Source organism: Patella vulgata, chromosome 5 (assembly GCF_932274485.2).
Source record: "Patella vulgata chromosome 5, xgPatVulg1.2, whole genome shotgun sequence".
NCBI lineage: Eukaryota > Metazoa > Mollusca > Gastropoda > Patellidae > Patella > Patella vulgata.
In genome coordinates, this window is record NC_065883.2 from 1,843,422 (window position 1) to 1,869,011 (window position 25,590).

The 25,590-nt window shown below is 37.7% G+C and overlaps 1 protein-coding gene and 1 long non-coding RNA gene across 5 annotated transcripts; both read left to right on the forward strand.

The window, feature by feature from the left end:
- Window positions 1-6,329, forward strand: LOC126822752 (uncharacterized). The gene is made up of 3 exons (XR_008788246.1): window positions 1-76; window positions 1,594-1,708; window positions 3,449-6,329. It is a non-coding gene; the product is annotated as an uncharacterized LOC126822752 (long non-coding RNA).
- Window positions 6,330-7,178: 849 nt separating this feature from the next.
- Window positions 7,179-24,961, forward strand: LOC126822736 (alpha-L-iduronidase). Of its 4 annotated transcripts, none has more exons than XM_056101492.1 (16): window positions 7,179-7,203; window positions 11,422-11,579; window positions 12,332-12,475; window positions 13,230-13,420; window positions 13,733-13,825; window positions 14,322-14,539; window positions 15,311-15,411; window positions 16,226-16,304; window positions 16,788-17,037; window positions 17,289-17,367; window positions 18,684-18,790; window positions 19,368-19,492; window positions 20,249-20,383; window positions 21,522-21,598; window positions 24,188-24,306; window positions 24,499-24,961. In XM_056101492.1, the coding sequence occupies exons 2-16, from the start codon at window positions 11,446-11,448 to the stop codon at window positions 24,600-24,602; spliced, it is 1,956 nt and encodes a 651-aa protein (XP_055957467.1). In that variant the 5' UTR covers window positions 7,179-7,203; window positions 11,422-11,445; the 3' UTR covers window positions 24,603-24,961. The 4 variants fall into 4 exon arrangements, with proteins under 4 accessions (XP_055957467.1, XP_055957465.1, XP_055957468.1 ...); XM_056101490.1 differs by lacking the exon at window positions 7,179-7,203 and adding an exon at window positions 7,214-7,354; XM_056101491.1 differs by lacking the exon at window positions 7,179-7,203 and adding an exon at window positions 7,223-7,340.
- Window positions 24,962-25,590: the final 629 nt, after the last annotated feature.

Sequence of the window (25,590 nt, forward strand, 5' to 3'; positions counted from 1 at the left end):
GGTGAAGGTCTTTTAAACAACATGGACGACGGCTAAGGTCATGCTTTCGGCAAAGTGCTGATTAAACTTGTAGTGTGTGAGTATTCTTTATTATTTATACAATGTATAATGAAAATAAATCAGTTGATTGATAATTGATGAATTGGATTACTGATTTTAAACAAGTTTTATGTACTACTATATCTTTTATACGAAGAAAACATTTTGCGAATCGGATCGACACTGCGCCTGTTTTGAACAAAACCAATTTAATTTCTGAGGTTTTTTTTGTGATTTTTATTAATTAGTAAATTTAAAACTGGGTCTAATTATTCCGAAAACAGAATCTACATTTTTTTAATTTCGATTGTTCATATTTCACTAAATGGTTGAATTTTAACTTTCATTTACTGAATGAGAAACCGTACAGTCTAGACTGTCAATGTCACATGGGTTCAATCACGCTTCGAGCACGTGTTGGCATTTTTGCATCATTGACAGTGCATGTATGTGTATTCAGAGAAATATTGTTGCCATTATATAGATCTCATGTTCAACTACTCACCAACACCTTGTCTGCGATATCACCTCGGTGGAAGCGGACGTAAAATACAACTAACACTAACTAACTAACTACTCACCATTTAATTATTTTCTGGCATTCATCTATTTTCCCAACATGCTAATATCAGCCGAATCATGTACATTGTGTATCTTGAAATTAAATAAAATGGAATGGTATTTCACACCTTACATTAAAGGAGCAAAATCGCTAATATTTGGTACCTAGAAATTGACACATATTGGTCGCAACGCATATAATAATGTAATGTGAATGTATATAAACCGTTTCTGTTTTTACTGTAATTTCTAATCAGTTATGTTCGGCGAAATATGACAGAAGTCTCAATTGAATGGCAATCTTTAGCATCTGGTTATTCCAGTCTGTACCAATAGTATTTATTGCGCATACTCTCCAGATAAGAATATTGCGCAACCATTTGACATGACTTGTGGAATATGTTGAGCTGCGTTCTTTGAGTCCCTTGTTTCAAATGGCGCTGAAACGCATTATTATGGTACACGATTTGTGTACCAATGGTAAAATGTTTATTTTGTCTTAAATATTGGATATCAGAAGCCCATCTTTTCCAGGTAAGACCACAACACCAATGCTGATTTAAATTGCAAAACAATTCATGTTTTCAATGTCAAAGATCTTGGATGATATTGATTTACGGACTTAGCTACTTTAACATAATTGGGGCCTGTACTTTTTTTGCACCAAGTGGGCTAATGAAAATGTGCATGCAGTGTGCTTTGCAATGAATCTGAACTGTCTAGGTTTCTTTCATGTGCAAGCAAATGTGTATATATATATATATATATATATGTAACCACATTTTCTTGTACCATCCAAACAACTAGATATTGTTCCTTTCAAGTCACTCTGTCCTACACAAGGATCAAACCCAGAAATCCTCCTGGTTAGTGAACGAGTTGCTTAATCGCTGAGCCACTGTGTCTGCAAAATATTATTATTCAGAACCAGTGCCAAATATTATTTGACTAAACAATGACTCTGTCTCTATCATTTTTTTTTTTTTTTTTCAGAAAAAAAATATCAGAAACAGAAAAAATGAATAGTTCATCAGTTTCGAAAGTTGGTAGTTTGGTTTTTAATCGGCGGTTCTCTAAAACAGGATTACCCCTCCTTAGACTTGCCCAGGTAATTATTTTGGACTATTCCATGATCTATGCCATAAAAGATTTGTCTGTCCCAGTTTCCAAACAATATTGTATTTAGACAGATATCCCCGATCCACATTGTGCATTTTTTCAGACTAAGCTTAAATGTATTCAGATTGTTTATTTAACATTTAATTAATAAAACAAGATGTCAACGGTAGATAATCTTCCAGCTGGAATTCGATCAAATAAAAAACGAAATGAAATGAAATGGGGTTTAATGTCCTACTGTTTTGCTCCGAACTAGGCTAATGAAGACGGGCATACGCCATACAGTGTGCTATGAGGGAAATTTTGCCTGGACAACGGCACTACGGCCTACTCTTATATCAAATTCCAACTGTCAAGGCGTCTTTTACATGCACGCCCATGTGTACACAGGACCTCGGTTTTTCGTTTCATCCGAATGACTAGACAGCTGCCCTGGTCAGACCCTCTGTCCTGCATCACTGACAAGGGAAAACCACACCGGAAAATCTGGATGAACTTTCTCAGCCAATGCAGGGATCGCAAATAAAAAACAGACCCATCAAAAGATTTTACCTAACAATTATAGGTGGCACTGACTTGTTTATAAATGAAATGAAATGGGGTTTAACATCCTACTGTCCTGCTCCGAATGGAGTTTTAATGTCCTACTGTTCTACTCCGACTGGGCTAATATAGACGGGCATACGCCATACAGTGTGCTATGACGTAAATTTTACCTGGACAGCGGCACTACGGCCTACTCTTATATCGAATTCCAACTGTCATGCACACCAATGTGTACACAGGACCTTTTCATCCCATCCAAATGACTAAACTTGTTTATATCATGGTGGGGGGTTAGATGGCTGAATGGTTAGCGTGCTCACGCGCTGTATCATAAAGTCTGTCATTGAGTCGACTGGCGTGGTTTCGAATCCCCGGTTGTACGTGACAAGGAGTAGGGTCGCCTGTCCAACCTCGTGGGTTTTCTCCGGGGCCTCCGGTTTCCTCCCACTGCTAAAGACCCCTACGCACAAGCGAATTATGTAAATAAAATTAAACCATATGTTAGTCCCGAAATGACCTAGTTTGTGTCGAGTGGACGTTAAACCCCATTTCTCTCTCTCTTATATCATCTTCAGAAGATGACGAATGTTCTGTGGTTTTCAGTTTATCATATCGTTGTTAATACTGAACAGAACTGAACCATTTTTAGACTGGTATTTTAGAGATTCAACTTTTACAATATTGTAGTTTGGAAAGGATTCCCCAGTCCCTTAAACATACATTATGCAAGAGCTAAATCTGCCTATTGCAGGTCTTTCTTTAGGCCTCAAATGTTATCTAAATTATTAATTTGACATTAATTAACTTATCCAGACCATAATTAACTCTTGATGGCATCGCTAGCCTGCGATGTTTATCGGATTAGGTTCCGATTTGCTGTTCGACTTCCATTCATAATTTAATTATTAAATGGATAATCGAGACTATGTTTTATATCCTACCGAATGGTAATGTAGTAATGGTGATCAAGGCTAGGCGGAAAATTCAGTCGCTAAAATCTCAGTTCATAGTGGATCAATTTGACTGAAATTTTCAGCAAATAGCCTTTAGATTATCTAGTTTTTAACTATTATAATCAGAACTGCCAGTTCCTTATCTAATCTCCCATAATCTATCTTTAAATTATGATCAGCTGATTAATTAAGCTTAGTTTCACGCACTGTAAATATTCTTTTCTTTTCAGGAGGATGAGGTATCGCAAGTTCCAAGAGAATCGGGAACGTGGATAGCAAAGTCGGCCATTTTATTGACCTTGCTTGGGACAAGTTTATCCATATTCAGTGCCCGTCAGCTCCATGATGACTGTTCATCGAAATCATTCAGAAAAAAATAAAACCATATGGCTAGTTGATCAAACATGTCTGTGATTAAAATAAACTTGAAACAAGACTTTCATGATTAAACCGTTGAGAAATACAATATAGAGGAACAGAATGGAATTCAATCATCAAGTTGAATTGCTGTTTAATAAATGTAAAACTATTAACAATGAATTAATTTATTAAACAAACAAAAACTGTTTACGAGTGTAATGTAGAAGAAACTTATCAACAATGAATTCATTTATAACAAAAACTATTTATGAGCGTAATGTAGAAGAAACTATCAACCATGAATTAATTTATTAAACAAGCAAAAACTGTTTTAAGAGCGGAATGTAGAAAAACAGACTCAAAGTGCCATTCAGAGATTGGGGGGGTTGAAATCGACTATATCATAATATTAATGTGTTATTCAGAGATGGGAGGGTTAAAATCGACTATATCAAAGTGCCATTCAGAGATGGGGGGGGGGTAAAATCGATTATATCAAAGGAGCCGTCCCTTTATTTGGTATGACAGACTATTTGTAAATTGTGCTATTTACCAATAATATGCTATATATAACAATGAATTAATTCATTAACAAACAAAAACCGTTTGAAGTGTAATGTAGAAGGCTGTGCTAAAACATATTCAAGGTGCCATTCATAGAAGGGGGTTCAAATTGACTTTATTCTAGTAATGAAGGGGTCGTCCCTGGTGTTTTCAATCAAATGGGTTAATTCATTGTGGAAAACTACATGTAGTTAAAAATGTTCATCTTAGTCCTGTACAAATATCCAAAGCTCTGTGGTACACTTTCTCAGAAATACTAACTTTGTTACGGTATCACAAGTACATTTAGTTGGCCATAAGTCTCCAAATTCAACACTACCTTGTAAGTGCCTAAATGATCCTATCTACAATCTAAGCTATAGTTAATTAAGCCCATTATGCAAATCCACCGAAAACTTCTGATTGATCTGGGCTGAATTTAGGCAAGCTATTTGGGCAAATTCTTCATATTTTAGAATTCAAAAAAGGTTCATCAAAAGATTTTAGCGCAGATTACAGTTGATGCTGGCTTCTTAACTGGTGTATTATACCTGCACAGTCTGCACAGTACATGGAATTAATCTACAGAATTTGCTGAGGATTATCAACAATTTTAACCAACCATTTTCTTCAAGATTTGACTCCTGGCCATGTTTATTTTTTGTACCTTGAGTATTTAATGTAACAATTTAAAAGTTTTTGAGATGTGGTAGTAAGAGGTTTGGGCGTTTTTTATAGGTCTGCTTATAATCGGTCTAAAACATTATCCCAATTCTCATAAAAATCTGTTGGGTGGATGGCCGAATGGTTAGCATGTGCGTGCTGTATCAAACGGTCTGTCATTGAGTTTTTGATTCCTCAGTTGTACATGACACAGAGTAGGGTCGCCTGCCCAACCTCGTGGGTTTTCTCCAGGTCCTCTGGTTTCCTTCCACTGCTAAAGACCCCTACGCACAAGCGAATTATTGAAATAAAATTGTACCATGTGTTAGTCCCGAAATGACCTAGTTTGTGTCGAGTGGACTTTAAACCCCATTTCTCTGTCTCTTTCACAAAAATCCACTAGGATTTTATCAGACAGAAATCCACTGAATTCAAAGATTTATAGAAAACAGGACCCACATCCAGAAGTTTTTCTTGAATTTTAATTTCAATTCTCTTTAAAGATTTTGGGGTTTAATGTTGAGTTAGCGCTTGTGCACTGAATAATTAGGTCTGTCATTGAGTCAACTGGCGGGTTTCATTTCCTTGGTTGTACGTGACAAGGAGTAGGGTAGTCTGTCCATCCTCGTGGGTTTTCTCTGGGTCCTCCGGTTTTCTCCCACTGTTAACCATGGTTATTGATATTTCAATTACTTTCGAACATCAATATAATACCATAGATACTAACTGTAAACAATGTAGATATTTGTTATTTAGTCCCGGTTCAAAAATACCAATCGTGACACGTTGAATTTGTATATCAATATCTTAATACCAGAATTATTGTGCATTATATTAATGTAAAACAGAGACTCAACGATTTAAATATTTCATAAATAATTAAATATGCTTCTCAGTATTTTAAAATAAGAATGACGCTAACAAGATAGTTTAAAGATACATTATGTAAGATTTAGATAAAGAGCTGGCCAATCTTGCTATAATAGTTCAAAAATAGATAAATCAAAATGAATATATTGAAAATTTCATTCAAATTACTTTATTCTGAGCCAAGTTGTCACTGTTTGTAGTTTTGACAAGATTATGTATTATAGTAACCACGGTACTGTTATATTCGAAGATAACCTCGTTTCCCCATTTTTAAATTAAATAACTAAATGGCCGAACCGTTTAATCCTGTTAAAATCTCAAGTATCCAATGGCAACAAGCATTGATTATGGTCTTCTCATGTTAATAAATGTCTAATTAATAGTTTATATAACATTTCTGGCCTAAAGAAAGACCAATAGGTAGATTTATCTCTTACATCATGCATCTTTAAATCTTTATTTTGTAGAACTGTATTACCACTATCATATTTTCCCTTTCATTTGTATATTGGTCATATTATTGTTGTTTTCCTTCGTATATTAAAGTTAAATGTTTTGGTTGTAATACTAGTTGTTTTAAATAGATAAGTGAATTCCAACTGTTAGCGACCCATCGTAGAATTTAAATGTTGAAAGTATTTATTAACTGTTTAATAAATTATTTTTGAGCTTTAATTTTGTGTTGTGTTGTTTATTACCAGTCTGATTAATTTCGTTTTGTTTTTTTATACTTTCGATGGCTTCCACTACATATTTCGTTTTGTTTTTTTATACTTTCGATGGCTTCCATAACATAAAGATTTGACCGGTTGTAGTGGGAGGTCGCTTCAGCGGTCATGCAAGCATCTTTTGACCCTATGACATTAGTTCTTCGATTAACCAATAAGCGTCCCGTGTTTTAAGTGGGTATTCAGATATATTTTTGCTTTGATTTGTTTTCCATCGCGGCAAATGTCTACCCAGAGTTCCTCATGCTAGATGACAAGAACTTGACTCAACACACCATTTGATTGGTTAATCCCTCACGTCAACCAGAACACTAGTTATTTAGCAATTCTTTCAGATCCTAGTATAGTGAAGACAGATAAAACGTAATTATGAACTATAAAAAATGCAACAAAATGGGATCTGTGTTTTAACCAGATTGGTTTATTAATAGCCACTGTAGGAAAAGTGCATATCAAAATAAAGACATAACAAACCAAACAGTATAACACAGTCATGTTGTCATGTTCCACCTGGCAACATCCAATATGTCTGGAATGATATTATTCTAGCATACCCTGCCTCATGTACAACATATCACATGATCTTGGAGAGAAGGCCCCCTGGCAAAATTTGACACACTTGGTTCATACATTATCTGCAGGAACCAAAGTAAAACTTCACAAAGTTGTTTCTAAAGAAACACTTTCTACCGAAATGATAAAAATGGGATATTCATTTCAGAACTCCTTTTTATTTTAAAAAATAAAACAATTTTATGACTGGGTTGTCTCCCGCTTTTTGTTTCCTTTAAATGGATTTGTTTCCCTTTGAGCATCAAATGGTAAATAAAATCGTCTGACTATTACTATATTAGTTATTTGACACTTTGTTGCTGTTTTGTAATTTTATAAAAGAAAGTCACTGGAATATCTCCATTGTTTACAAGTTGAGTTGAGAAAGGAATGACATAAAACCGTGGTATGACATACTTGGTGTGTATTATATATGTTATTCAGATGACGATAGATCTTGTCTGGGGGCGGGGGTGTAATATAAAAGAGTAATACCATAACTAATCGTTATTACACTCAATAGATAAAAATATTAACACAAGGTACAGTTGTATGGATACACAATTACTGGATTTATCATGCAACGTTTCCACTAGGATACTCTTGGGTTTATCAAGCAAATGATACAACAAATACATGTAAGAGAGAGAGAGAGGTTTAACGTCTACTCGACACAAACTATGTCATTTCGGGACTTATATATTTTTTAATTTTATTTCAATAATTTGCTGGCGCGTAGGGGTCTTAGTGGGAGGAAACTGGAGGGTCAGGAGAAAACCCACGAGGTTGGACAGGCGACCCTATACTCCTTGTCACGTACCACCGGGGAATCGAAACCCCACAAGTTGACTCAATGACAGACCGTGTGATATAGACGTACAACCGGGGAATCAAAACCTAGGCAGTTAACTCAATGACAGACCTTATGATACAGCGTGCATGTGCTAACCATTTGCCCCCCCCCTTACAAATAGCGTGCATGTGCTAACCATTCGCCCCCCCCCTTACAAATAGCGTGCATGTGCTAACCATTCGCCCCCCCCCCTTACAAATAAGTGGCTGGCAGACAAATATATACAGAATATGCAACAACAACAATGAAATACAATCACAGCAATGAATTAGAGTTTAATGTCCTACTGTATAGAGTGTGCTATGAAGGAAATATTGTGAACATGTGACCGCTAGCTGTTTTTTATCATATCCAAACGAGTATTCTTTGTCCCTTAAAGCCAGGCCCTCTGTCCTGCATCTCTGACAAGGGGGAACCACGTTGGAAAATTCGCTGAACTTTCTCAGCCATCTCCGTGATCGTTCACAGGACATTGTGCACATTGTGAGAATCACATATCAGGTATCAAGGGGTCCATATGGACCCCAGTTATAATTCAAAGTTTTTACGTACAGATATATTTGAATTAAAAGGCAGCGGTTTAGTTTTTATTTGCATTCATATTTGACAACTGAAAAACATCTAAATTATTATACAAAAACATTTTCGTGACATTTGGAAAAGATTTAATAATTCTCACAAAATTGCTACTTTGTGTACTATGTGATAAACAGGTTAAATGGCAATTCACGCTTGATACAAAAACCATTGAATATTGGAATTCATCACTTAATTTTTGGTATTTGTAACATGCAGATGTTAAAAGAGAGAATACTCTGGCATACGCAATATGGTATTAGGCAGCAAATACATTAGCAAAATCCTTACGTGAGTTGTAAGTCAGGGGTCTGATTGGACCCCTTGTTCCCTTCAAGCGTTGGGCCTGATTTGCATGTGACATAACTCTGCATGTGAGAAGCAGATGAATACCGAACTCTTCGCTACGTGTAAAAATTTATTGTAGACAAAGTCACAAAATTTCAGAAAGCAGTGCCCCGTGTTATTACAAAACACTATAAAACATGTGCATGGGGTCCACGGAGACCCCACATGCACCGACAAGGGTTAATCTATAGTTCACAATTTAATTCACCTGTCATATCTATGTTGTCATGGTAATATAACTATAGATAGTAGTTTTTATCATGATTATATAGATAAGACTTGTTACCTTGACACAGATCATCTATCAAATATATACATCTTTACAGTTTCTTACATCTAAACGTTTTGTAGGGTACTGATAGAGGAACGATTCTATAGGTAGAATACAGGTACAGGTTAAGGTTCTATTCGGTATAGATACAGGTAAGGTTCTATAGGTAGGGTACGGTTCTCTACAGTATTGATATAGGTATGGTATAGATACAGGTAATGTACAGGTACTGTTCTATAGGTACGGTATAGATACAGGAATGGTTCTATAGGTATGATTCACCTAGAGGGACAGACCTAGAATTGGTAGTGGACAGACAGACCTAGGATTGGAGGAGACAGACCTAGGATTGGAGGAGACAGAACTAGGATTGGAGGAGACAGACCTAGGATTGGAGGAGACAGACCTAGGATTGGTGGTGACAGACCTAGGATTGGTGGTGACAGACCTAGGATTGGAGGTGACAGACCTAGGATTGGTGGAGACAGACCTAGGATTGGAGGAGACAGACCTAGGATTGGTGGAGACAGACCTAGGATTGGAGAAGACAGACCTAGGATTGGAGAAGACAGACCTAGGATTGGTGGAGACAGACCTAGGATTGGAGGAGACAGACCTAGGATTGGAGAAGACAGACCTAGGATTGGTGGTGACAGACCTAGGATTGGTGGTGACAGACCTAGGATTGAAGAAGACAGATCTAGGATTGAAGAAGACAGACCTAGGATTGAAGAAGACAGACCTAGGATTGGAGAAGACAGACCTAGGATTGGTGGTGACAGACCTAGGATTGGAGGAGACAGACCTAGGATTGGTGGTGACAGACCTAGGATTGGAGGAGACAGACCTAGGATTGGAGGAGACAGACCTAGGATTGGAGGAGACAGACCTAGGATTGGTGGAGACAGACCTAGGATTGGAGAAGACAGACCTAGGATTGGAGAAGACAGACCTAGGATTGGTGGAGACAGACCTAGGATTGGAGGAGACAGACCTAGGATTGGTGGTGACAGACCTTGGATTGGAGGAGACAGACCTAGGATTGGTGAAGACAGACCTAGGATTGGTGGTGACAGACCTAGGATTGGTGGTGACAGACCTAGGATTGGAGGTGACAGACCTAGGATTGGTGGAGACAGACCTAGGATTGGAGGAGACAGACCTAGGATTGGTGGAGACAGACCTAGGATTGGAGAAGACAGACCTAGGATTGGAGAAGACAGACCTAGGATTGGTGGAGACAGACCTAGGATTGGAGGAGACAGACCTAGGATTGGAGAAGACAGACCTAGGATTGGTGGTGACAGACCTAGGATTGGTGGTGACAGACCTAGGATTGAAGAAGACAGATCTAGGATTGAAGAAGACAGACCTAGGATTGAAGAAGACAGACCTAGGATTGGAGAAGACAGACCTAGGATTGGTGGTGACAGACCTAGGATTGGAGGAGACAGACCTAGGATTGGTGGTGACAGACCTAGGATTGGAGGAGACAGACCTAGGATTGGAGGAGACAGACCTAGGATTGGAGGAGACAGACCTAGGATTGGTGGAGACAGACCTAGGATTGGAGAAGACAGACCTAGGATTGGAGAAGACAGACCTAGGATTGGTGGAGACAGACCTAGGATTGGAGGAGACAGACCTAGGATTGGTGGTGACAGACCTTGGATTGGAGGAGACAGACCTAGGATTGGTGAAGACAGACCTAGGATTGGAGGAGACAGACCTAGGATTGGTGGAGACAGACCTAGGATTGGAGGAGACAGACCTAGGATTGGAGGAGACAGACCTAGGATTGGAGAAGACAGACCTAGGATTGGTGGTGACAGACCTAGGATTGGAGAAGACAGACCTAGGATTGGAGAAGACAGACCTAGGATTGGAGGAGACAGACCTAGGATTGGAGGAGACAGACCTAGGATTGGAGGAGACAGACCTAGGATTGGTGGTGACAGACCTAGGATTGGTGGTGACAGACCTAGGATTGGTAGTGGACAGACCTAGGATTGGAGTTGACAGACCTAGGATTGGTGGTGACAGACCTAGGATTGGTGGTGACAGACCTAGGATTGGAGAAGACAGATCTAGGATTGGAGAAGACAGACCTAGGATTGGTGGTGACAGACCTAGGATTGGTGAAGACAGACCTAGGATTGGAGAAGACAGACCTAGGATTGGAGGAGACAGACCTAGGATTGGTGGTGACAGACCTAGGATTGGAGGAGACAGACCTAGGATTGGAGAAGACAGACCTAGGATTGGAGGAGACAGACCTAGGATTGGAGAAGACAGACCTAGGATTGGAGGAGACAGACCTAGGATTGGAGAAGACAGATCTAGGAATAGATGCTTAAGCTGTGTTGAACGATTTACCAGTATATGAAATCTACAGGTATACAGTAATATTGAACATAATTTTTGTTTTATCTATTTCAGGTGTTGAGGTGTTAACAACATAAAATGGATTATCTGGAGATAATCCTCCTAGCTTTATGTGTTCAGGTCAACACTCAATCGAGAGATATTTCCTTAAAAGTCAGTTCTGATGATGTCCGAGGCCCATTTCAACATTTTTGGAGAAGTACTGGATTCTGGTAAATAATATCAAATTGGAATATTTATTCTGCATAAGCATCTTTTGTTTTGATTCCTATTTCCAGGGAGGGAGAGAGAAATTGGGTTTAACGTCCACTCGACACAAAACTAGGTCATTTCGAGACTAACATATGGTTCAATTTTATTTCAATAATTCGCTTGATTGTAGCTGTCTTTAATAGTAGGAGGAAACTGGAACACCCTAGGCGACCCTACTCCTTGTCATGTTGACTCAATGACAGACCTTAAGATACAACACGCATGCTTTAACCATTCAGCCATCCACCCCCCCTCATCTGGAATAAAAACAATTTTAAAGGCTCAATACCACTCTTGTTGTAACTGAATAATATGTCCCAATCTTTATTCTGGTCAACAAATTGCACTATTTTACAATATTCCAATTAATTGATGATACAAATTTCATCTTAACACACCTTATTTAAAAAATTGGAAAAATTCAACTAAATGATTTGAAAAGCCTGACGTAAAGCTTTCCAAATGTGACTTGGATTTAAAAATATTTTTGAACTCTGGACAAGTAAAATAGGATTTAATGGATAATTTACACAACAGGTAGGACACTAACACATCTAGTACTTAGAATAAGGCTATTTTTTATTTTTTGGAGCTGTCAAGCCAGCAAGAGTGTTATTGTCCCTTTAAAAGCGATTAGTATCTCTTGTCAAAAGAATGATTTTTTGTGCCATTTTATAATCCAGATTTAGAATTATTTAAAATTGTTTTTCAGTCCACCAGATCCACATCAAGAAGCTCATGTTTTTGATTTAAGTGATGACATGTTACAGAATTTAGCGTATATCGGAGCTGTTCCACATCGTGGTATAGAACAAGTGAGAATTCATTGGTTGTTAGATCTCGTCACCGTATCGGGGTGAGTAAAACATCAATCCGATTAAAACACAGATCCTATTTCGTTTCGTTTTTTATAGTTCAAATTTTCGTTTTAATTGTCTTTACTATACGAGGATCTGAAAGACTTGATATAATACGAGCGTTCTGGATGATGTGAAGGATTAACCAATGAAACAGTCTGTTGAGGCAAGTACTTAGTGTGTGATGCACAAAACTGTGGGTATCCTACTTGAAAGATCAACGCTGATCGGTTAATCAAATGCCTGACTTCAGGGTCAAAAGCAGGTCGTATGATCCCTGACACGACCTCCAACTACAACCGGTCAGATCTTTATGTTATAAAGGCCATCAAAAGTATAAGAAAAAGAAAAGAAATATAATCTGTTTTTTAATCAGATTGGTAAAACCATTTACTTACACTGTTGATGTAGGTGACCACCTGTACTCATTGGCATTGATGTGAAAGAATTATTGACAGAGCTGTCCAGGCATTATTCTCCACACATGACCATGGAATCAAATCTTACAATATGTTATTCCCAAATATGGCTGAAGTATTTTTCTGTCGAAACATTAAATTCCATTCGATTCCATTCCTTCATTTTATTTTGTATTTTTGCATCTTTGCCTTACGAAAACTGAAAGAGACGGAATCCGAAATGTCATCAAATTATACTGACTAAATGCGCTAAGAACATAACAAAGTCAATCATAGTCTGGTATAATAAAGACTACTCACACCTGTATATATTTTTATTTTTTTTAAATTCTAGATATTCCTCGGGTTCACCAGTTTATAATTTTACCTACCTGGATGAGCTTCTTCAGCAGCTGTATATAAATGGATTAAAACCAGGATTTGAAGTCATGGGAAATCCTTCGAATATTTTTACTGACTTTGAAAATAAATCTCAAGTTTATATGTGGAGAGATTTCATTAAATTGGTAGCAACCAGATATATTAGTAAGTTTTTATCTCTAATTCAAATGACAAAAAGTTGCTGTTTGATTAAAAAAAAGTTCAATTTGAATCCTTTAGCACTTGGACCATTGGTTAGTGCCTGTAACTAAAGTTCCCATAGACCATTACAAACTGCTCGTATCAAGGGCTTTCATAGACCATCCCAAACTGCCTGTAAGTCCTGCATGTGTAGGCTACACATTGTCATGCACGTAAAAGATCCCTTGGCAGTTGGAGTTTAATTTACTACTAATATAATATAGTCTTCATGTTGTTTTGATAATTCTTTTTGAAGATGATCTATATCTATTTCAGAGATGTTTGGTTTGGATTATGTGAAAACATGGAATTTTGAGAATTGGAATGAACCTAATAATCAGGATTTTGATATGAATATAACACTTCAAGGTATTTTACATGCTTTATAAATCAATTTTCACAGATACGCACATCGATTTTCACACATACACAGGTAGATTTTCACACATACACAGGTAGATTTTCACATCTACACAGGTAGATTTTCACATCTACACAGGTAGATTTTCACAAATACACAGGTAGATTTCACAAGTTTCTTTTTTTACACATACGCAGGTCGATTTTACACATACACAGGTCAATTTCCACAGTACACAGGTCGATTGCACATGTACACATATTGCTTTTTATACATACACACCTAATTTTCACATTACACAGGTCAATTTTACACCTACACAGGTCGATTTTAACACATACACAGGTTGATTTAGCTTAATTTGTACACATACACAGGTCGATTTTGACATGTACACTGGTCATATGTACACTAGTCATACATACACAAATCGATTTTCAAATTTTAATATCACAAAACATTAACCATCCTTTTCCTTTTTCAAGACTATAAAATATTTTACAGGTTTTGCCAACTATTACGATGCAACCAGTGAAGGGTTAATGGCTGCAAACTCTGACCTTATATTTGGTGGACCAGGAGACGGATGCAAAGATATACTGTTAAAATCTGGTCAACATGGGAAATACGACGAGTTTATACTCAACCATGTGGTCAATGGTAAAAATTATTTTACAGGAGAAACTGGAGTTAGAATGGATTTTATTTCACTACATAAAAAGGTATGTTGCTGCTCTCAAGTTTAGACAATCGATTTCCTCCCAAAGAAAGGTACCTCTTTCATACCAAGTTAAGTTAATTAGATTCCCTCCCTTTGTGAAAGGATTATTTTACGTGTTCCAATCCAAATGATTTGACTCTGCACCAGGAGGGCCTGACAAGGACAGCTGTCTAGTCATTCGGATGGGACGAAAAACCGGGATCCTGTGTACACATCGGCATGCACGTAAAAGATCCCTTGGCAGTTGGAATTCGATATAAGCGTAGGCCATAGTGCCACTGCCTGGGAAAAATTTCCCTCATAGCACACTGTATGCTGTATGCCTGTCTTCATTAGCCCAGTCGCAGCAGAACAGTAGGACGTTAAACCCCATTTCATTTCATTTTCTTTCTCAGCATACACCGGGGTCGAACCCGCATCTCACCCAGTCTGCCGAGTATGTCTGGTGAGGCAAATTGACCCAAAAGAGTTGCCATGTGTGGCTAATGTACGCGTGCAGTGGTTGCTATAATTTTGAATTTTAGTGGTACTTTTTTTAAATTACACGCCAGACAGAAATAGCATAATTTATCACTCGTGGATTTATTTCCTTCACGCTTGAAGTGTTACATTGCAGGCCGGAATTTAGTAAGGATTTTATTGCACGCACAAGATCTCGTGAAAATCGAACATACTCTGCAGACTGGCATCTCACTGACTAAGCCATGACGACTCCCCACCTATACAGTGTTTGTTAGTTTTTGTTGTTGTTGATCCTACGTTTTATTTGCAGGGTAATGGTAAATCAATGAATATTTTATTGGAGGAAGTAGCGACAATGAAAGTAATTAGTGATAAATATCCTACGTTAGCCAAAAAACCTTTCTATAATGAGTAAGTAAACTATAAACCATTAAATCAAATTTTTTAAAAAAGAAATTCTAAAAAAAGCTAATCATTTTTACAATATCTGTTCCCTTCTTGCAGGTGGTCTAGTGTGGAGACGTCAAGTTTGGCGTAAAGTCTGGGGGGTTACTCGGGAATTTGATTTAATCAGAAGCTGATAGACAATATTTCGGCTCATTGAGGTACTTGTATAGTAGTATGGAGTGAAACTATAAAAGTGCCAATGTTGTTCAAGGGACACGGGGCACCGAATGGTATCGTAAGGTCTGTCATTAAGTCAGGTCGCATGGTTTTGATTCCCTGTTTGTACTTGATAAGGAGTAGGGTCACCTGTCAAGCTTCTTGGGATTTTTCTGGGTCCTCCGGTTTCCTCCCACTGCTAAAGACCCCTACACGCTAGCAATTATTGAATAAAAATTGAACCATATGTTGGTCCCGAAATGACCTGGTTTGTGTCAAGTGGACGTTAAACCCTATATCTCTCTCTCTATTCAAGGGACGTTTGTTTTTTGGCCAACTCGAACATCTATACGTTGTCTCTTGCCAGACCCTTCATTCTGCACCACTGACAAGGGGGAACCACTCCGGAAAAAATCCTGATAAACTTTCTCAGTCAATACAGGGATTGAACAAGGGACCTCCAGGTTAGCGAGCCAACGTCCTACTCACTGAGCCACCTACCATCTGCGTATAAAATAGGGTTAAATTATGGATTGAATGATTCCATAATATCATACATTATGTATTGGACGTTAAATTTGTAATAAACAGCATGGATTGAAAGAATTTATCTTTTTTATAGTGAATCTGATCCTATGGTGGGATGGAGTAAAGATTTACCATGGAGAGCTGATGCCATATATGGTGCTATGGCTGTCAAGGTAATTGTCTAATTACTCTTTATTATGGCTTGTATTGTATTGCTGACCATTTTGGGACTAACATATGGTACATCCATGCTGTGGGAGATTGGATAGGCGATCATAGTCCTTGTCAAGCATCTTATAGCCATCTCACCACTTGACTCAATTACACTTCTTATCAACTAAATTGCAAATTTAAGACAACTTGGTCCCCCTCCCCCCCGGAAGAAAATAAAACCTGATGGTCCCTTGTGTGTGCTGTATAATAAGGTCTGTCATTGAGTCAACTGACGTGGGTTCGATTCCCTGGTTGTACGTGACAAGGAGTAGGGTCACCTATTCAACCTCGTGGGTTTTCTCTGGGTCCTCCAGTTTCCTCTCACTGCTAAAGACCCATATGTACAAGTGAATTATTGAAATAAAATTGAACCATATGTTAGTCTCGACCACGAGATTGACTAGGCTACATATTATTTTATCCTCTTCCCACTTTTATTTCAGATTATTGCACAACATCAGAATATTTTCATTGCAAATCCTGCCAATCCTATAAATTATCAGTTACTTAGTTACGATAATGGATTCCTTAGTTACTACCCACATCAGTTTACACAGCGCACCCTACTGGCCAGATTTCAGATGAATAATACCAAAGTACCATACACAACATTTATACAGAAACCTATATATGGTACTCTGTGTATGTTGTCCTTATTAGGAGATCAACAGGTTTTTGTTGGTACTGGTGGTGGTAAGTTTAATCTATATTTAGATTGTGGGAGGAGTCACGGTGGTTCAGTGAGTAAGACGCTGGATGATTAACCAGGAAGGCATGGGTTCGATCCTTGTGTTGGCCGAGAAAAATTTATCATTATTGAGTCCCGAGTTCACAAAGCATTCTCGGGCTTAAGATAAGAATTTACTCAAAATTCTTCGCCTTATTTTAAACATACATTATGCAAGAGCTAAATCTGTGTAGGCATTTTTCCATTTTACACTCAGATAAAGCAATCAGAAATGATACAGAAACTGGAGCGTTAGCTACTATACATATACCTGGTGATAATACAACATCAGACAGGTAAATACAATTACACTGTTAAAATATTCAATAGAATTCTGTAAAATGTTAAACAAGCTAAATCACTAATATTTGGACCCTAGAAATGAACACAATGGGTCACAACGCATATAATAATGTAATATGAATGTATATAAACTATTTTACATTTAATCGTTTCTGTTTTTACTGTAATTTCTAATCAGTTATGTTCGACGAAATACGCCAGAATTCTCAATCGAATGGAAATCTCTAGCGTCTGGTTATTCCAGTCTACACCGATAGTATTTATTGTGTTTGACATGACTTGTGGAATATGTCTAGCCTTGTTCTTCGAATCCCTTGTTAGAAATGGTGTTAAAACACATTATGGTATACAAACGATTCGTGTACCAATGGTTGATTTAAATTGACAAATAATTTGTGTTTTTAATGTCGAAGACTTTGGATGATATTGAGTTAGAGACTTGCCTCCTTTAAACCCCGGGGGGTTGGATGGCTGAATGGTTAGCACGTGCGCTTTTCACCATAAAGTCAGTCATTGAGTCAACTGGCGCGGTTTCGATTCCCCGGTTGTACGTAACAATGAGTAGGGTTGCCTGTCCAACCGGGTCCTCCGGTTTCCTCCCACTGCTAAAGACTTCTACGCGCAAGCGAATTATTGAAATAAAATTAAACCGTATGTTAGTCCTGAAATGACCTAGTTTGTGTCGAGTGGACGTTAAACCCCATTTCTCTCCCCCCCCTTTAAACCCCGTTTCATTCATTTCAACACAATAGTAATTTCGTTATTGTGACCTCCCTACCACTAATTGCATTGATTCTAATAGTTTAGAATTATGGTAGTTACCCCCCATGAATCAGTAGCGTCATTGACAATTGATATTCATTAACCCTATATCACCCAAAACAGTGTCTAGTCCTTTGGATAGTACAATAAACTGAGGCCCAGGGTACACATTAGCATCCTTGTTTTAAATGAAACATTGACAGTTGGAATTCGGTGGAGAGTGAGCTAATGCTAGGTTCCCACTACGATTGAAATCGTGGTTTTAATCGTGGAGTAATCGTGGTGATCCTATTAGGTCTTATCATATATAGAGGTCAGTCGTAGCAGTCATGTTGATTGTATCGAAATGTATCCGAACGTATCTGCACGTACTAGATCGTGGACTCAATGGGGACAATCCTATTGTAACGCATCGTACGACAGTGGAAACCTGACATAAAATGCTGCTGTCGAGACAAACAGTTCCCCCATAGCACGACGCTGAATGGCGTAAACTTGTCTTTATTTACCTGGTTGCATTTAAACCCTCATTTAATTCTATTTTTAGTTGGCAGATGTCGTTATTAATATACGATAGTGATGATTCGAATCATGGTACTAGTTACGGAGAGTTAGATTTAGATTGGTATATTAATCCACCAGATCCTACACAAGGTACATGTGTTACATCATCTTAACGACTTTCTTGTGTCGTAAATATACCAGAATCACATTTCACCAGCATCAAATGAGTACTGTGTTTTCATTATGTCCCAGTATATATTTAGGGCACTTGCTAATAAAATGGTGTATGTAGTCAGTCAACACCAACAACAGTGATATAGTGAAGCTTTAATTTATAATAGTTGTAATGATATATTGTAGAGTTGTACTGATATATGATATATTGTATAGTTGTACTGATATATGATATATTATAGAGTTGTACTGATGTATGCTATGTTATACTGAATATTCTATATTGTACTGATATATCATATATTGTATATACATCAGTTGTAGTGATATATCATATATTGTATATAGTTGTACTGATATTGTAGAGTTGTACTGATATTGTAGAGTTGTACTGATATATTGTAGAGTTGTACTGATATATGATATATTATATAGTTGTACTGATATATGACATATTGTATAGAGTTGTACTGATATATGACATATTGTATAGAGTTGTACTGATATATGACAAATTGTATAGAGTTGTACTGATATATGATATATTTTGTAGAGTTGATGTTAGTGGGGTATATTGTAAGTGGTTTATCCAATGATCCGTATGGAGTATGGACAGGCTTATATAATAAAACAGATTATCCGACACCAAAACAGTTTCAATTTCTCAGAATACAAGAGGCAAGTACAGCATATCTATAACTTATAACTTATACTGCTCATCCACTGATCACAAAACAAATGAGCTTGGCTGCTATGCTGGCCACTGTCAGGTGTGTCGGTGGATAGGTCTATCATCTATGCAAGTTATGAGTCTCACGACAAGGATAAGAATCACCGCTTGACATTGCCAACGACACACTCCGTCCACTCTTTATCGAATTACAATTACAATTGTCAATGATCATTTACTTCCCCCTTGGACCTTGATTTTTCATCCTATCCAAAGGACTTGAAGCTCCTACTTGCCAAGCTCTCCGTCCTGCACCACTGGTAATGGGAAACAAGGCTGAAAAATTCTGAGGAATTTCCTTAGCCAAGTTCGGGACTGACTCCACGTTGCACAACGTCTTAACCTCAGAGCAACCATAGCTCTGGGGATGTTTATAGCAGAAGAATTTAAAGTCCTAATTACTGTCTGTGGTGCCTCTGATGGATTAGAAATTACTTGAAGATGTGGTCATGATTTGTAACTTTTCAACTGGTTCATCACAGAGCTTATCATAAACTGCCTCATTGTTATTTTTTCAGGCAAATCCTCGTTTCTCTGTAATAACACTTAGACCTGGTCCACAAACAGTCCCGATTCCACCAGGATTCCAGATCCTCCAACCGGATGCTGTTTTACTTCACATCTGTGCCAAATCGCTATCACTACCAGAACAGGTATGTGTTTTGGGTAGCATATTGAATTTATATATTAACTGAATATTTCAGGGTGTGGGACGAGTTGCTTACCAACCAGTAAAACCAGGACCTGGGAAGGTTATACTTCCACCAAGATGGCAGATATTACAACCAGAAGCAACGCTTCTTCATCTGTGTGCTAAACCTGTAGCAGTACCAGAACAGGTCTCTGTCACGATTGTATCCATATTGTTAATACTAGTTTCCAACTGTCGTGCGATGCGTTACAATAGGATTGTTGATATTGAATCTATGATCTAGTACGTACAGATAAGTTTGGATACGTTTCGATACAATCAGCATGATTTACCTCAATATAAGATAAGACCAGACAGGATTACCACAATTACTCCACAATTAGTATTAAGGGGGGGTTAATGCGTGCACATTGGATCATATGGTCTGTCTCATAGGGTTGCTTGTCCAAACCAGGCCCATAGCCAGCTTGCTGGCTGCGGAGGGGCAGTGAAGTTTTTAGGGGGAGCACACCCGGCACAGTCTACAGAAGGTATTTTAGAGCTATGGTCGACAATTTTTTTTTCGGGGGGGGGGGCAAAACATTTTTCAGGAGGGCATTGCCCCCCTTGCCCCCGACTGGCAGCCTGGCTACAGGCCTAGTCCAAACTTGTGTGTGTTTTCTTTAGTTTCCTCCCACTGCTAAAGACCGCTACGTGCAAGCAAATTATTGAAATAAAATTGAACCATATGTTAGTCCCAAAACGACCTGGTTTGTCTGGAATGGACATTAAACCCCTCTCTTATATAATTTTAGGACTGAATTTCGTCATATCAGGCCACTGGCCTAGGGTATCTAGTGGCCAAATGAAACTAATTTGTCGTGCAGTGTGCCAGTGTATATAACCTTGTTTCCAGTGTAAACCAGGTACACTGAAGGGTTTGACCTAGGGCCCACTAGTAGGTCAATCCAGACCTGGATATACTGTACTTTAAACATCAGGGGTCGCGGTTCTCAATCTGTTAGGACACTGACCTCTCAACTGGAATGTTCCTGGTTCAAAGCCCTGCATAGACACAGAAAACCTTAAGGTTCTCCAAGCTCAGTTCTCACTTGAGAGGGATGGCACCTTCAGGGTCTATGTCTAGTTGTTTAAAGGGCATGAAAATCCTAGCTCCACCTGTGTACTCATTGGCTTGCACGTAAAAGATCCTTTAACAGATCCTTCTTCCTATCACTGACAAGTGGACGTTAAACCCCATTCCTTTCTCTCTCTCCAACTGTATTCATATACTGGAACCCAGTAAACATAGAAACAATTGTTACATTAAAATGAATGTATTTCAGGTAACTGGCTTGAGGTTTATGACTATAACAATAGGACAAGTTCTAGTTATATGGTCAGATGAGAATATCAAATCAAAGTAAGTATATATACTTCTAGTTATATGGTCAGATGAGAATATAAAAGTAAGTAGGAATAGTAATGTCTCTGAATATGGTTGGAGCGCCAATACTATATACCGTAAAACACCGGAAAACACCGGAAAACAACCGGAAAACACCGGAAAACAACCGGAAAACACCATTTTATACTGAATACCGGAAAACACCGCAAAAACACTAAATACCGAAAAACACCCTAAATACCGAAAAACACCCTAAATAGGTAAGCCGGAGCCTGGTTCTCTGTGTGCGGTTTTGGACCAAGTGAGCGCCGATGAAGGAATGTCAAGGTCATTACGATGTTCGTTTTACAAATAGCCCCCCACCCCACCCCCCAAAAAAATTCCGATTTTTTTTTTCTCCCAAATTTTTTTGACAAAAAAAATTTTCTGTCACAAAAAAAAAAATCAAATTTTTCCGAAAAATTGTTTTTACAAAAAAGCATTCCGTAGAAAATAATTTTACTGAGAAAAATACTGGAAAAAAATTAGAATTTTTTTTTAAGAGAAATTTGGGAGAAGAAATTGTTAAAAAAAATCTGAAAAGGAATTTTTCTTTGACCGTAGGCGATCGCTCGCTTGTATGTTAATGAACTTATTTCATAAGCGCTCACCTGGTCCAAAACCACACACGAGGAGCAAACTCCGGGTTACTAAATAGCCACCGGAAAACTTAGAAGAGTAAACTGTGCCCAAGATTTTTTTAGAGGGCAGCCGCGCCGCTCAGGAAGGGATCATCGTCAGGGTGGGACGGGGGTGGAATTGTCCAGTCACGTGACGAACATAGATCTTCCGTTCCTCAACCCATATTATTTCCACAGTCATTGTCATTAATCACAAATTACGGGATGATATACGAAAATGCAGGTTTACTTTGAAATAGTGCAAATGATATATACTTTTCCGTCTACAATCTACAGATCAAAAGATGCAAGTTCTTACACAGTGCAGCATAATTTGTGCAACAGAAGACATCTCGAATATTGATTGTCTGAAAAAACATTTTCTCGGGGACATTTTTTTCCGAATACGCATTCGGTGTAAGTCTTCAGCCACCAGGAAGTGGTTAACATAGTAATGTTTTATTACGATAGTAGTACATAAAACAAATTGGTTGTCTGAGGTTCTCGGGGGAAAGTAGCCTCATCGGCTAGAGTCCTCTATTTCACAAACAAAAACAACAATTGCTTCCTTGAAAATTTATCGATCAACCCTTTTCACAGACGTCCAGCTTACCACTTCCCGTCAATGCAGTAAGATAGAATATGTAGTTTTCTCATGGACAATTGGGCGAAAGTTGGGGTTTTCTCAAGGAAAACTGGTCAACAAGTTGGGGAAAAAAGCTCGAAAAGTAATCCAGAAAAAAATCCTGTGTGCGGCCCTCGGAATATGATGGAATATTTTGAATATTATTATGGTTCAAGTTATTATATTTGACCCTGGAATGAAAGTAAGCTCAGAAACAAGTAGATTTTTAGCCCTTCCAACGAGATGGATAGTTCTTGGAAAGGATAGACACTTTTCAGATTACAGCCTGTCCGAGAAGTGCGTGGCATCCATTTTGTTTGGTGATTAGGACACATAGCGGTTAAACCTGGAACTTCAACTCGAACTATTCAGAGATTTATTAACTCGCTTTTGATGATACCTGCTGTTTTATGATGCGATTTTTTGTTACCTAGGGAGGAGTTGGCCTAGTCGTGCCTTCCACTAATTCGTACCACCCTGATGCCAGCGTTACTGGTAAGAATCAGGAGACCGGCGCAACCGGCATATAATGGGGCCCTCCGAGGGCAGTGTTTAATCTACTGAAACACTGAAATCTACTGAAATTTACTGAAAACTAAAATTAAAATACAAAATAAAATATGGTCAATGATGGAGGTAGACTGATTGCGTCTTTTAAAACATTCAAAACATAATAGGCATCAAAGTTTTGAAGAAAAAAAATTGGAAATTCTTTTTTTTTTTTGGGGGGGGGGGGTTGCTATTTGTAAAATGAACATCGTAATGACCTTGGCCTTCCTTCATCGGCGCTCACTTGGTCCAAAACCGAACACAGAGGACCAGGCTCCGGGATACCTTTTTAGGGTGTTTTCCGGTATTTAGGATTTTTTCCGGTATTTAGTGTTTTACTGGTGTTTTCCGGTATTCAGTATAAAATGGTGTTTTCCGGTTGTTTTCCGGTGTTTTCCGGTATATAGTATGGCCCTGGTTGGAGGAATCCCTAGCTAACTACAATATTGTACAAGTTGAATTTCTACAATATTGTAGGAACTGTTTGTCAATATTCATCATCCTTGACAATCTCCCAAACAGAGTTGTCTTCCCTTGCAGTCCATATGAATGCTGGATAGCGAGACTTGTGTGGAGAATGGATCCTCAGCAGAAGATATAAACAAGCCAGTGCCACTTTCAACTGTTGGGTTTTAATCTGATGGAATCCAAGTCAGGATTGATATTTTGATAATGTTTTCTTAATTAAATGTTAAATAATCATTCTGACTACATACGAGTGTGGTTTAAGCTGTTAAAAATGGAAAGTATATTTTAATCTGTTTATTTCAGATGTATTTACACCTATGAAGTTGGCTACTCACCTAACAACAGTACTGGACCATTCCAACGTGTGAATAATGTGGATACCATAGCAACCATATCTGTTATATCACCTCTTCCACAAAACGGTAATTTCCATTTATTCAAAACTATTATAGAGTTGCAATCAGTGTATTTTCACAAAAAAACCACTAAATTTAACAGGTTGTTATCTGTAGTAATAATTTGAATGGGTAGTCCCCCTGTTTGAACTACAACCAGGAGCCCCATACAACTTTAATGCCACTCTGGGTCTGAAAAGTATTATTTTATATTTCCAGGTACAAGTGGTGATGATTTGGTGAGAGGGTATTATGCTGTTCGAGCCATAGATTACTGGAAGAGACCAGGACCCTATTCTCAACCTAAACTTTACTCACCTTAAACTTATACTATGGAAGAGCTAAATCTGCCTATTGCAGCTCATTTTTTTAGGCCTGAAATGTTATCTAATTTATTTATTGGACATTCATTAACTTATCCAGACCATAATCAACTCTTGATGCCATCGCTAGCCTGCGATATTTACTGGATTTGAATACATATTGTGATGAATGATGTAACGTCAAAATGGATAATAGAGACTTTATTTTTTATCGTAACGAATTTAGTAATGATGATCAAGGCTAGCCTAAAATTCAATCGCATCTTGGTTCAGAGTGGATCAATTTGTCTGAAATTTTCAGCATATTCTATTTACGTTATCTATGTTTTAACTATTGTAGCGAGAACTGTCAACTCTTTATCTAATCTCCCATAATGTCCCTTTAAACTGTTGGCCTTGTAGATTACTTGTTCTTGTTTTGATTTACCTTATAATAATAAAATATAAAAAATGAGTTACTACAGGGTATCAATTGATTAAAATGGCTTGTTTTGATTTTGTCACCTCAAGTATACATCCATTAAAGAGGCATTATGTAGGAATTATATAAAAAGCTGTCCATTCTTGATATAATAGTTCAAAAATAGATAATGAAAAATGAATATATTGAAATGTCATTGAAATTACTTCATTCTGTCTGAAGATGTAATATAGATTGTTTATTATCATAGCAACAGTACTTGACAACCTAGACTTAACCTCGATTGTCCATTTTTTTGTTAAATTTTTTTATTCTTGCGTGTGTTCAAATTCATTTCAATCTCGGCCATTCAATGATGGGTATCCATTGATAAAATTGGGTTGAAATAGACAAAGGAAGATGGGTTTTATATAGGCTAATCCTCGTCCCTAATCACCTGCAGATATTCTTAATAATAATGTCCTAAAAAAAAGTGTTGATATTGTTAAAATTGATACATTGATTATTTTCATAAGATGAATTAGAAATGATTGAATCAAGCCGAGCTGATTGTGTGGGAATAACTTC

Bases quoted from the DNA above. Each gene is read 5' to 3' on its own strand.
- LOC126822736 (XM_056101492.1), top strand. From the start codon at position 11,446: ATGGATTATCTGGAGATAATCCTCCTAGCTTTATGTGTTCAGGTCAAC. The intron at 15,412-16,225 runs GTAAGTAAACTA...TCTTTTTTATAG, and splicing joins AAAAAACCTTTCTATAATGA to TGAATCTGATCCTATGGTGG. The intron at 19,493-20,248 runs GCAAGTACAGCA...TGAATATTTCAG, and splicing joins AATTTCTCAGAATACAAGAG to GGTGTGGGACGAGTTGCTTA.